Raw genomic sequence first — 13,850 nt, 5'->3', positions numbered from 1 at the left:
TTGTGTGTGCTCACGGTCAATATTAAGAGTGTCTGCTTATGCAAATAGAAACCTTTATGGCTCCATATAGCATTTTCTTTTTGGAAACAGTTAATATCCTGTAGCACTTAAGGGCCCTTCAACAGTATGATTTTTAGTGTACTGAAATCTGAGGAATTTAATAGGTGTTACTCCATCAAATAAAGATCAAAGCAAAGGTTTTGGAGCATCGTATCTTCACCCGAATGTTATGCAAAGCTAATTTTATATGTGCTGTATATAATTTTTTTTTTTTATATGTATTGTACTTTCTTTTCCTGTTCACCAAATATATACAACACAGTATGCTAGAATGAAGTAAATGTTTCGTCTTCGTATTTTATAGATTACAATTTGTGATTTAAATAAAAACCCTGTGTATTGGAGATAATCCAAGACAGTTGATGATTAAAATAGAGATGAAACACAAATAAAGGAAAGAAAACCTTTACAAATTGATTTGGCTTAATGAATGAGTCTCAATCTATTTATTTGTCTGTCTGTCTTATATTTATTATGTTGATTTATATGAGTGTTACAATTGCCCACTACTTGCAAAAGGAAAACCTACATTGGGCATTTTATAAGAAAGATCAAAAACGAAAGACTAATAAATGCAATGCAAAGCAGGTGAACGCGCGCTTCTCAACAAGTTCAGGTCTGCGTTTCCGAAAAGCATCGTAGACCGCAGCCCAGTTCGACAGCCTTCTGTCCGCCAACCGATAGGTGGCGACAACGGTACAATGATCGAAAGAATAAAACGCTAGGAAGTACTGCAAGATTGTTGCAATTCATATGAAGATTTTCTACACTTCACTTGAGAGTCATCTTATCATTCTTGATGAATGAGGTTATGCGGCATGGGAGGACACATAGCATATGATCATGCACGAGGAATAACGTTAACTTACCCAGGACGGTTGATTTCCTCAGAAAATAGCTTAGCTGCAGCAGCTCTCAGTGTGTAACAACTGTCAAAATAAGATGACCGTATTGAACTATTTAACTCACTGTGTGTAGATTCAACTTATGTAGAACGCATCTTGAAAGGATTGATCTTTGACGCGGTTTTAACGTGTATGTTTGTATTCAAACTTCTACTCACAAACTTCCGGATCTTTGCAGTAACGTTAGTCTTCAGGAAAGGTGAGAGTGTAAAAATATGTGGTATTTGCAGCTATTTTACAAAGTGGGATCATATTTTTATGTTAAACGTCTGTCTGCTAGCGTCTGCTTAGTTGTATAACATCAATCATTTTTAGTCACTTATATTCTTTTTAGCCACTTATGCGTAAAGTCTTTACAGCTGACTTTATTTACACTGAAGTTGCAGAACGTTTTTCTCTTTTTTTTCTTCTTTTTTAAAACCAGTTTTTAACTATAAGTAATAAATATGTCATTATTTATAATGTCTTTCGTTAAATCACTAAAGGAGATGTTAAAGCGAAATGACAGCCTCAGTCACCATCTACTTCCCCTGTATAGAAAAAGATCCAGTGAATCTGTATGGTGACTAAGGTGTCAATTTGTCTTTACTCTAAACTAGTGGTTCCCAAACCTGTCCTGGAGTACCCCCAACACTCCAGGACAGGTTTTGGAACCACTGCGTCTAAACGAATAAAGTCTGACTGTCAATCATGACACACTTTTCATTTGGCGGTGAACTGTCCCTTTAAATGTACACATTTAGTAAACTGCAGGCCAGGCCTAATATTTCTTGGTTAAAAACACTATAGCTGTTGTTTATGGCCATTAATGTTTACAGAGCCAGCTGGGACAAGATTGTATTTCAACATCTGTCTGCTCTTTGCCCCTTTCTTTCTCATGTAGCCCCAGTCTGTCGTGGTCTCCTTGTGTGAGACTGTCATCATGGCATCAGCCAAGCTGAAGTACCTCTCTCTGGGGATCCTGGTGTTCCAGACCACGTCCCTGGTGCTCACCATGCGTTACTCGCGCACCTTGCAAGGTGACGGGCCACGTTACCTGGCCTCCTCTGCTGTGGTGGTGGCAGAGTTCCTCAAGATCCTCACCTGTGTGGGGCTTGTCTTCAAAGATCATAGTGAGTTTCATGAGGCTTCCTTAATGCTTTACAGGTATCGTTTCTGATATCTTTTCCTGAAAGCACGTACATATACATACAAATATTTTTTAATGTATACATGTGTGTGTTTTAAATATACATGGTACCCTACACACAGTATGTAAACATAATCTTTTATTTTTAATTTGGGTAATCCCGATTAATCATTTTGCAGCCCTGAATATTTCAATAATTTAATAGCATATTTGCATGCTCATGGTTCTTGAATGTTGGTCAATGAGCATGACATGCAAGTTAAAAAATAAAAAAAATTATTATTTATTTATAAAGTGTTTCATTGTGATTGTTTTTATCTTTAAATAACGTATTTTACATTTTTTAAATGTAATTATTGCTAGCTCTTTGATAAATTCATGACGCCTACTGTTCCTTCCAACATGACTGAAATAGACTGAAGAAATACAGTCTCATTTATGGTGCAACAGTCTTTGTAAACAGTTGTATGGGAGACATTGAAGAAATAGTGTAAAAATGTATGTAGACAATTTCTGTCTACACAAGTGGATTACTAATTAATTTACAGTCAGAAAACAAAACCGATTGTATAATACTACTCATAAATTTCTACATTGACATTGTGCTTCAGATATTTTCCAAATATTTGATAACCCTAACCTGGCAGATATTGCTTTATCCAGTGATTCCTTTTTCTTGTAAGTGCTGATAATATAGCACGGTACCTCTGATTTTGAGAAAGTGTTTTCCAATTTTTTTTCATTTATTTATTTATTTATTTTTTTGGTGAAATATACACTTTCATTCTAAAGTTTGGGGTTGGTAAAAACAAAAAAAGATTTTTATTCTCATTCTCATTAAAGATTTATTTAACCCAAAATACAGTGAAATCAGTTATATTGGCTACGACTGAAGGCTCTAAAATGTTGCCTTTTGTGTGTAAATGTATATTTCTGACTAACCTTTTGCACTTTTGATGTTATTTCTAGCAATTAAATCAGTATTACAGTATTTAAATATTTGCTTAGTTATCACCAAAACTCGTTCTGTTTTTGATGTAGATCATTAAACTGTTATGTTGCCTCAGAAGCCTGTCCGTAATCAGTTTTATGAGGTCCCTTCATGCAAAAATGCTGCCTGCAAAGTCATTTCCTGATAAGTAGCAAGTCAGCTGCCTAGACTCTCGGACACAGCCATTGCGAAATATTATTGAATGCATCTCAGAGTCACATGATCCTTCAGAAATAATTCTAATATGCTGATTTGGTGCTAAAGAAACATTTCTTCTTATTAGTGTTGAGAACAGTTGTGCTGCGTACTATGTGAATGTTAAAAAGAACCACATTTATTTGAAATGAAAATCTACATTGGGAGGAATGGCTGTGAATTAGATTCGTTATTGCCGGCTAACTGATCTGTCTGTGTGAAACAGGTTACAGTGGCCGAGCGCTAAGCAGTATTTTGAGACAAGAGATTCTACATAAGCCTATAGAGACGCTGAAGCTGGCGATTCCTTCAGGGATCTACACGCTACAGAATAACCTGCTTTACGTAGCACTGTCCAACCTTGATGCGGCTACCTACCAGGTAAGCCACTATCTGTCCAGTAGTTGCCTTGTTTTATGGCTATCATTCTTATGTTTTGTTTTTTTTCTTGTACACTTCTAGGTGACATACCAGTTGAAAATCCTGACCACTGCCCTGTTTTCAGTTTCTATGCTGGGCCGCAGGCTCGGGGTATACCAGTGGTTGTCTCTGCTGATCCTTATGGCTGGCGTTGCACTTATACAAGTAAAAATACTTTGATTAGAAAGCTCTGTTTTGTTAAAGTCTTTGATGTATTCATGCAAATGATGCTTGTTTGTTTGGACAGTGGCCAGCAGACTCCCCGTCAGACCCGCAGAAAGAGCAGCTGACTCCAGGCTCACAGTTTGTCGGGCTGGTGGCCGTGTTGGTGGCCTGTTGCTCTAGTGGGTTTGCTGGTGTCTACTTTGAGAAGATCCTTAAAGAGACCAAGCAGAGTGTTTGGATCCGAAACATCCAGCTAGGTAAGAGTTCATAAAGAAAATGGCTCTTATATTATACTAAACATCCCTGTATTGAATTTAAAAGATGCCCAGCATTAAGAAGTCGTTCATCCAAAAATTAAAATTTGCCACCTTTAGGCCATCCAAGATGTAGATGAGTTTGTTTCTTCATCAAAACAAAAGAGATTTTGGGCAAATGTATCATGACATCACTTGGTCACTAATGGATATCTCTGTAGTGAATGGGTGCTGTTCAAATGAGAATTCAAACAGCTGATTAAAAACATCACAGTAATACAAATCCAGTCCATCAATTAATGTCTTGTGAAGCGATAAACTTCTTTAAACGGTTGCATTCCATCTGAAATATGAAAAAAACATCTCATCTGAATCAGGAGAGAAATGGGCAGAGATGCGAGAAGACAACGGGGGCATGGACGTTCCAATAGAGAAAGTGTTATTATGAATTGTGGACTTTTTTCACCTTAAGTGACATTATGAATTTAAAATGCCTTGATGAATTTATTTATTGAAAACACATCTTTTCACTTTACGAGACCTTAATTGATGGATTGGAGTTGTGAGGATTACTTGTGGATTATTGTGATGTTTTTGATCAGCTGTCTGTACTCTCATACTGGCGGCACCCATTCTGCAGAGGATGACATATAACACACACAACCTGTTTTTACACTAGAATTCTGTCAACCATCTGTATAATCTGTATTTCTGAGAAACAATCTCAAACTTAGCTAGGTTTTATTTCTTTTAGCAAGCAAAATCCTTGTCCAAAACATTTCCAGTCACATTCAGGAACTTAAAGCTAATATTTATGCGTGTTTTCATGTTTGCCATGTGGAATCTCAGTGTAGGGTTTATTTATAACTGGCAATGTGTGAATTGAGCGCCTGTAGTGATTCACCTCCTGATGTGAACTTCTGTTCATCATAATGAGCTAAGCCAAAAAAGCATCATGTTCGTCAGTGAGTGCCAACATAATGTGATAACCTATAATCTGATCATATCAAAGTTACCATTCATTTCATTACTTGCATTTATAAGCTACTGTTCAAAAGTCTAAGGTCAGTAAGATTATTATTTTTTTTTTTGTAGTAGTAGTGCTTTTATTGAGCAAGGACACATGGATCGAATGCGTCAAGTATATATGTTCTTTATATAAAAAAAGAACATAGCTGAATGCTGTTGTATGTAAAACAGAAGTAAATGTTTCTCCCTCTGTGTCTTCTGCGTGCAGGCATGTTTGGCCTGGTTTTTGGGATCTTCGGGATGTTGGCCTACGATGGTGACAGAGTCCAAGAACACGGAATGTTTCAGGGCTACAACACGCTGACCTGGATTGTGGTCGCTCTCCAAGTGAGCTTGAAAACTTTTTAGTAAAAGACAAGTTTACATGTGAGTCAGTACTGATAATTGCTGCATCAGGAAGAAGCAAGAAGAGCTTTTCCCTGCAACACATTAATGTGCAACAATATAAATTGATTTTTTTTTTTTTTTTCCCACAGGCTCTTGGAGGGCTCGTGGTAGCTGCTGTCATCAAGTATGCTGACAACATACTGAAAGGCTTTGCTACATCACTCTCAATTATCCTCTCCACATTCATTTCATATTTCTGGCTTGAGGATTTTGAGCCTACCAGGTAAAAAAAATTCAAATGTTTTGTGTCTTGTGATCAATAAATGCTTTAAATTCAATTGATTTAGAGTAAAAAAAAAAAAAAAAAAAGAGGCATTTAATTGAAATGAAAACTGAAAAAGCACTTCTTTTGTCCAGTGTGTTCTTCCTGGGCACAGTAATGGTCATAATGGCGACGTTTCTCTATGGATATGAGAGCAAGCCGGCACCCAACCCAAGCAGGGCATGAAAAGTGGATGGATGAGGTTAAAGAGGAGTGGAACAAAACGATGAAATGAGTGGAACGACAGAGAGGAGAAGAGGAGAGAAGGCGTAGAGAGCGGAAAACAGGATTGATACAAGGTTGGATAACAGGCTGGGCCACTGCTGTGCAGTGCTGAGCTGAAGCACACTGGGAGAAATGCTCCGCATCTCTGGTTTCAGTAAAACTCACGGTTTAAGTGAAAAACATTAATCGGCGCTGAACACATTAATGGGTGATGGATTAAACCACTTCATAATGTGTCGTTTTCAAATGGCACAAAACTTGTTCGGCTTTTCTTGGCCATTTAATATCTGTTCATCTTCAAGGGTTAATGACCGCTTTTAATTCGCAACAGTGGCCTTCAGTAACTCGCCACAAATGAAACTTGAATCTTGCAGAAACTCTGCAATGGATGCTACTAAGGGGGTCTTTGCATCACTGTATTTTTGTGTCATTATTCAAACTGCAAATCCTAAAAAAATATTTTATGCTATTTTAATTGACTGAGTTGCTGGCTTAGTTTCTGTGCTGTAAAGATTAAGGAATTATGGGATCTTTTGGGAACAGAATGTAAACTTTTGATATTATTATAATGAAAATGATAACAATACTTAAGACAATGCCAGCCAGTCAGTTGATTATTTTTCAGATTACCTGTCACCAGGCTACAAAGAATACTTGTGTTACTTGAGTTATATATGCAAGGAAGTGCTTTTTTTAGTCACTTTGCACTATATTAGTACATGCTGAAGAGTAATAATAAATCAGGTGTGTGTATGTGTATATATATAATTTTTTTTTATAACAATACACACATTTCCACAAGGGCAGCACAAAATTGAAGAGAAAAGGCTTTGCATTTTTTCAAAAGGTGTAAAAACAATGCATGCAGTCACAGCTTGAAAACGGTAAAAAGGGCAAATAGATTTTACAGTCAGGAAAACTCGAGCTGCCCCAGTCCTTCTGAACACACTGTGAACCTCAAAATCAATAAACTCTACGGTGACCTGTGAAGACCAGCATTAGGTCGTCTTTGAATTCTGCACATCTCATATGGCATCATAAACTCCGTTTATACAAATCCAGTGGTTTTGATGCTTTAAAGAGTGGGTTGGCTTCATTTTTGATAATCAAACAATCTCTCCACTGTAATTTGTTCAGGCGCAGTATTCTCTAGTGGAGGAAGAGGATGGTACTTCAGTGAAGGCGGTTGAGTGTTTGTTGTGCTTTTGTGTCTGGATGTGTGTTTGTTATCTCAGTAGGAAGGTCCGGATGGTTTTCACCTCTATAATGAGTAGCGGTGGGATTTGGTGTTTGCAGCACTGTTCAAATCTCTGTCTTCTCCTCCCTCGCTCCCAGGTGAGCAGAAGAAGGAATTAATAGACAGCCCCAGACATTCTTCAGCTCAGAGCAAAGAAATTTAAGCAACCGAAGTTCCCTCATTTCCATTGCAGCTTTATTCACAGTCCAGGGGCCACACACAGACCCTTTTTCAAGCCCAGAGGCTTCATGTATAAATGTGCGTGGAAAACAGCATACACACTTCTATACCCATATCAGCTGTTGATATACACTGTTTTTCACGCAGGTATCTGGATTCATAAAAAATAAACTTGGCGTAAATATGCGCGCACCGTACGGATGCTCTTGACTAGCTTTTGTGCATACGTATACTTTCAGGATGAACTCTACAGAGATTTTTATACACTAGGCCCCAGGTTATTATGATTCTTCTTACTTAAATTTATGCTGTGCTGAATAGCAAACACATCTGATGGTTAAAGCTTTCTGCTGTCTTCAAACTTAACTTTCAGAAACACTGACTGAACTGAAAGGCAATGCTGAATTCAGCTGTAGATCTTCTGAAGTCATGCATTCATGCACAACTGCTTCTTTTGTTTTGCAACATTGTGTATCTATAATTAGAATGTAAAGCTTGCTGCTCTATATGCTTGTATAAATATTTGTGTGTATTAGTCATACAGGTTTGCAATTACATGAATGTGAGTAAATTAAGCCAGGTTTGGTCCAGTATCCCTTTATGTAGCGCAGAATTAAGGATTCTTCTCCTGCACTTGAATCTGCGGGTTTAAGGCATATGTCAGTATCAAATTAAAGGGACAGTTCACCCAAACTATAATTTCGCCATAACCTGTCTGACTTTCTTTCTTTTGTGGAATGCAAAACATTTCAGTGTATGGGTTTTTCCCCAGTCAGTAGGGTCCAATGTTTTCATTGGATGGACAAAAACATAGTTTAAATTATCTTCATGTGTGTTCCACAGAAGGAGCAAACATCATACAACTCATTAATTTTCATCTTTTGAATGAACTCTCCCTTTAAGTGTCTCCAAGGCTGTTGAAGAACAAAGTATCTCTTTAAAGGCAGCAGTGTGGATTTAAGGCAGATTGACTATTTTGATTAAAAACCTTTCATTTTTGCCACAACCTGCTACTTAGAGGGAATCACCACTAATGGTGGTCCTCGCTTGGGCCTCCACATTAGCACTTGTGCGTCATTAGCATTGGGTTTACCCAAAGCGTTAGGAGGGATCGGCTCCATATGGGTCAACACCTTGGGCTGGTCCTGGTGCACCCGGCCGGTGAGTCTTGCTCGAGAGCCCAGCTGCTTCGAGGGGTCCACTGCGATGTCCACTTTCATCCTCCACTTCACTGTCTGCAGGAGGATCTTCTCCTGTGTGGCCATATTCAAAGCCACCAGCCAAGTGGTGAAGCTCTGGTCGCGTTTGATCCGCGTGAGCAAAGGCACATTGCTCTCGCTCACTGGTACGGCCCATGTTACGCTGGGGTAGAAGTTATCGTTCATGCTGACAGTGAAACGTGAAGGTTTGGATGTGGGGCCGGAGAGGGTCACCGTTTCAGTCGTGTTTCCGTACCATGGGTAACTCACACCATCCGAGTCGCTGATGGCCTTCACCAGTCCTTCTCGTAACTCTGGCAGCTCCCAGCTTGACCTGTGGAAATTAACGTTCAGACGTTAAACAAACAAGCCATTTTGCTGGAAATTGGAAATATCAGCCTTTAAATACTAATGTTCTAATAATTTTGTCCACCAATGTATAAGTGTAAAATGATGGTGATTCCAAGTGTACAAATGATAACTGGGGTTAAGGATGACATTCATTATCAGGGTCTCAGCTGCCAGTGTAAAATGACTCAGTGTGAGAGGACGTTAATGTGGCTGGGTGTTGTTAGGTATGACCCGACGCTGGCATTTCTTCTTCAGTACAGCACCATCTGTGTCACAGATAACCCCACGCAACCAGCCGCTCAGGCAGTAATACACACCCCCACACACATGTCCACACCTCCACACAGACAGGCCCCCCAGGCAGCATCAGAAGGGCCCACATCACATGTCACCGGGCTCGTGGGAGGATGTGCGAATGTCTCTGTCTCGTTCTCCTGCTCTGTCTTTATTTGTAGATTAGGCAGTGAGCACGTAATTGTGTTCGCCTGCGATACAAAACTCTGTTTAGTGCAACCACGCTGATGTTTCAGGGCAGCTATTCTGTTTTTATCCACTGCCTCTCCCCGTCTGATCCAGTGACAGGCTGTGAAACTCATTTGTGGGAGTATAAATGAAAGAGCAGGGACTGATGAAGGTGCAAACACTCCTCCCCTCAGGCAGCGAGCTGATGTATGCATACTGTCTGTGAATATAAATCACTGGTGCACTAAAGTTATCCTTTGCTTTAAACTATTTGAAGACATAATTAAACGAAGTGCCACACATAAAAGAAAGATTTACTTAAATTAATGGAGTGACACATTCTAAAATACATTAAAAATCCACTTCTATAACAAACCTTTTTTTCAATTTCTAATGTAAATCCATTTTGATGTTGTTTTTATTTGGTTTCAAGTAGAAATACTTTCCTGAGAATTAGAAATAAAGTCAAAAGAATGCATCGTTAAAGGGCTGAAGTTCTGGACCATAGAAATGGAAATGTTGAAGCTGGTCAGCATATTGTTTTATTAGTCTATTACTTTAAAATGATAATAATAATTTTAAGTAATTGAATATAAATACCGTTTGTCCATCTAATCAATCATAACATAAGATTGATCATAACATTTTGAGAAATTAAATTACCTTTTTTTTATTAATTGATTTTGACTTTGAAACTTTTTCTTCAAGACAATTTGTGTAACTTTATTGATGGTTATTTTTGACGTTATGGAGTTGTTAATTGTTGGTTATAAACCGTTTTGTATGCCTGAAACCATGCAGGATTCAGAGGTTAGGTTTATTTTCCAAGAAGTTTGCACTTTTTCCATAAGATTTATTTATTTCTTTATTGAAAGAGATTTTGTCATCCTGGACATCTTTATTTGGCGTTTACCCATATAAATGATTTCTTATCAGTGTCTAAATTTCCCTAATTTTAGATCAGGATGTGTGTTTATGGTCGAGACTAAGTCGTAAAACATGCACTATGCTTACATGCCGAGGTCTCCATAAGTGTTGTAGAATTCCATTTGCGTGCACGCTTGAATCCAGCCCACCATCCATGCCTCGTTTCGAGGGATCGGCGGCATTACTATCCGAGCGGAGGCCTTGAAGTACGGAGTTTTGTAGCGGAGCACTATGGGTGAATTCTCCTCGATCAGTGTGGGGCAGTGGTCAATAGTAGCAGAGACATCATACACCACTATATTCTCGCGTTTAATTCGGGGTTTGCAGGCGACGCTGTGAAGGCAACCCATGGCTGGAGTGGGTCAGAATCAGGGTAACCAACCAACCATGAAGGGTGTTTTCCCCCAATATAAATATACCTTTATATTCCCAAAAAACGCGTTTATCTATGCTCATGTCCAGTGTATGCTCCCGGTATAGCTGCTCCTCAAATTAATGAATGCATTTACATTAAGAAACCCAAATCAAGAAACAAGACATCAATCAATCAAAAGCACGTGTTTTCCCCCCAAGTCATTGCCATTTAGATATAATCAACATCAAATCTCTGTCTACTCGGGATCCACAACAGGTTGCGAGAGCTCCGACCATCTCTTGATCTTTGCTGTCCCCATGCCTGTGATTGTCAGTCGCGATCGGACTTGTGGATTGTTCCGGGATTCCACTTTAATCTGATATGTTCTCTTTCAAATCCACATGGCCTTTTGCAGCTCTTCGTCCTTTCATCCGTTTCTTTCTGGTCCGAGTTTTCATGTCACAACCGGAGGCAGAAAAACCGTCAGGTGTGGCGGACCGCTCGCCTCGACAAGAGACGGTCGCGATTCTGTTTTTCCCGATTGAGGTTTGCGCTTTCTGAACAGCAAACAATTTCAAAGTAGTTCATGATTTACGACAGGTGAGGATCCGCGAGAAAAAGTATGTAACTCAGCGGAGCGTTGCTCTCGATCAAATCACATATGACGTTCCTTTATAGCGTATATCCCTTCAGTAAACCGGCGTCCACATATTAACATTCGATGCGTCCAGATGAGAGTGGGATAAAACCGCAATGATGTGCGCTGACAAAACGACTGCTGTACGGCTTTTAAAATGAACCGTTCCCATGCACACCGCGGTCGCTGTTCGGTTGCTGTGGTGCTGAATGAACGATCAGAGGCGCGTGGGAGTACTAGTGCACGTTATAGTCCTCCTCACGTAGCTACACTCCGTTCATCATCTTGGGTTCTCCGTTCATCAAAACCATAAATAACTTTACAGTGCAATAATAGCACAATGACTGCATGACTCATGATTGATACCCTGATATGAAGGTATTTTTGGTGCAAAACAACTGAGCGTCTGTGACAGCGGAATTTGTAGTTGTAGAGAACAGCCACACATGTGTATCAGTAAATTCACAGATAAAAGATTCAAACTTGTATATTATTTTTGACTGCATTAAAGGCTGAGGAAAAGCTTTGCAAAGCATAAAACCAAGAGTTTGGTGATGTCTTGGGAGAGCTTCACAAGGAGTGGACTGAAGCCAGAGTCAGCGCATCAAGAGTCACCATGCTCCAACGTCTTCAGGAAAAGGGCTACAGCTGACACATTCCTAGAACCAAGCCACTCCTGAACCAGAACCAACCTCAGAAGCATTTCACCTGTTGCTCAGTGGTCCAGAGTCCTCTTTTCAGATTAAAGTAAATATAGCATCATTGGAAAAGGTCTGGCGTCTGGAGAGGCACAGAATCCGCTGTGAAGTTTCTGAAGTCAGTGATGATTTAGGGTGCGTGACGTCTGATGGTGTTGCTCCATTGTGTTTTATCATGTCCAGAGTCAATGCAGCCATCTACCTGGAGATTTTTGAGCACTTTATACTTCCATTTGCTGTCAAGCTTTCATGGAGATGCTGATTTCATTTTGCAGCAGGAATTTAACACCTGCCCACAATGCCAAAACCACTCCCAAGTGGTTTGACCATGATATTACTGTGCTTGATTGGCCAGCCAACTCCCCTGACCTGCACCTCACAGAGAATCTATGGGGTATTGTGAAGAGGAAGATAAGTAACATCTGACAAACAATACAGAGGAGCTGAAGGCCGCTATCAAAGCAATCTCTGCTTTTATAACTCCTCAGCAGTGTCCTATAGGCTGATCGCCTTCATGCCATGCCGCATTGAAGCTGTTATACATACAAAAGGAGCCCCAACCAGGTATTGAGAACATAATTGACCTTGCTTTGGAGATCTTGAACATTTCTGTTTTGTAAATCCTTTTTTGATTGATCTTTGAGGAAATATTCAAATTTTTGAGATGCTGAATTTTAACTTTTTAAGTCATAACCACCAGAATTAAAAAAAAAAAAACTTGTTTGTGTGCAATGAATCTAGAATATAAGAAAGTTAGCTTTTAAAAAAAAATTAATTACAAAAAATAAAGAACTTTTCCATGATATTAAATTTTTTAGATGCACCTGTATCTGTGTGACATTTTCAACCCCATAAAAATCACAATACCTAATTGTAAACTAATAAACTAATTGTTTAATATTTTCTTTAAAAAAAAAAAAAAAGACAAATCTACATTTCTAGCATGCACTAGCTGAAAAAAGGGCATCACCACAGTCCCCTGGGAACTTTGTATCTGTATCATGGCAAAATGGGATATAATACAGTAAAAATAAATTTGTGTTTTTGTGTTAAATTTCAGTAATTTTGTCACTAAATAGGAAAAGGGACTGCCGTCTGCAGTTGATTTTAATATTCTAAGTATTTTCAGATGGCCAGAGTTTTGAGATCACAGTGGTGGAGGACTATAATACGATAAGGGCTCAGTCAAATACTGAGATGCTAAACCATACCCGGGCTTTATGAGTAATTAGCAAGATTTTAAAATCTAAACAATGTTTAATAGGGAGCCAGGACAGTGTTGACAAAACCAGGCTCTAGTAAGAGCTGCTGCATTTTAGACCAGTTGGAGTTTATTTATTAAGCGTGCAGAGCAACCACCCAATAAAGCATTACATTAATCTAACCGTGAGGTCAAGCACACATAAATTAACATTTCTGCATTTACCATTGAGAGCTTAGTGTTATACTGCTGATAATGGGGTTGATTTCCAGGGAATGGATAGCATTTAAAAAAACAACAAAAATCTTTATCTAGTTTACTTCGGCTAACCAGTTGATGTTAATGTTAGCACAAGTTGCTTTGGATTAAAGCATCTGGCAAATGCATGAATGTAAATATAATGTAAAATCAAATGTATTTTGGGTTAACTAATTTCAGTAAAATTGACAGCTTGCCATGTGATGTTTCTGCCCATCATAGTTAGCCTTCATGTTTTTGCTTGGAGAAATCTCCTGTAACATAATCACTACACACTGTTAGTGTTATTATACTTTATCGTCAGAAAAACTACTGTACAATAA

The 13,850-nt window shown here is 38.9% G+C and overlaps 2 protein-coding genes across 3 annotated transcripts in view; one reads left to right on the top strand and one right to left on the bottom strand.

Moving 5' to 3' along the window:
• The first annotated feature begins 741 nt into the window (after positions 1-741).
• The window catches only part of LOC113107987 (UDP-N-acetylglucosamine transporter-like), a 36,736-nt gene continuing 23,627 nt past the window's right edge, over positions 742-13,850 (top strand). The window contains exons 1-8 of one of the 2 annotated variants that reach the window (XR_003292726.1): positions 742-1,164; positions 1,849-2,077; positions 3,507-3,661; positions 3,743-3,865; positions 3,948-4,122; positions 5,357-5,475; positions 5,625-5,758; positions 5,893-6,096. Coding sequence is in view for 1 of the 2 variants with exons in the window: in XM_026270836.1 (XP_026126621.1) it covers positions 1,888-2,077; positions 3,507-3,661; positions 3,743-3,865; positions 3,948-4,122; positions 5,357-5,475; positions 5,625-5,758; positions 5,893-5,983 (987 nt within the window). In the remaining variant the exon portion in view is untranslated. Of the gene's footprint in view, positions 1,165-1,848; positions 2,078-3,506; positions 3,662-3,742; positions 3,866-3,947; positions 4,123-5,356; positions 5,476-5,624; positions 5,759-5,892; positions 7,706-13,850 lie in introns of those variants that run through there. The other variant, XM_026270836.1, reaches the window with a different exon arrangement.
• On the bottom strand, positions 7,511-12,034 carry LOC113107992 (protein FAM78B-like). Its single transcript, XM_026270840.1, has 2 exons — positions 10,466-12,034; positions 7,511-8,972 (listed from the first exon to the last, which is right to left on the bottom strand). Exons 1-2 carry the CDS (start codon positions 10,726-10,728, stop codon positions 8,450-8,452), a joined length of 786 nt encoding a protein of 261 aa, XP_026126625.1. The 5' UTR covers positions 10,729-12,034; the 3' UTR covers positions 7,511-8,449.

Source organism: Carassius auratus, chromosome 8 (genome assembly GCF_003368295.1).
Source record: "Carassius auratus strain Wakin chromosome 8, ASM336829v1, whole genome shotgun sequence".
Classification (NCBI taxonomy): domain Eukaryota; kingdom Metazoa; phylum Chordata; class Actinopteri; order Cypriniformes; family Cyprinidae; genus Carassius; species Carassius auratus.
This window is presented reverse-complemented; position numbering and strand designations above follow the sequence as displayed.

Excerpts from the sequence above, each read along its gene's own strand:
- LOC113107992 (XM_026270840.1), bottom strand. The coding sequence starts at position 10,728 with ATGGGTTGCCTTCACAGCGTCGCCTGCAAACCCCGAATTAAACGCGAG. Across the intron at positions 8,973-10,465 it reads ACTTATGGAGACCTCGGCAT|GTCAAGCTGGGAGCTGCCAG; the intron begins GTAAGCATAGTG and ends TAATTTCCACAG.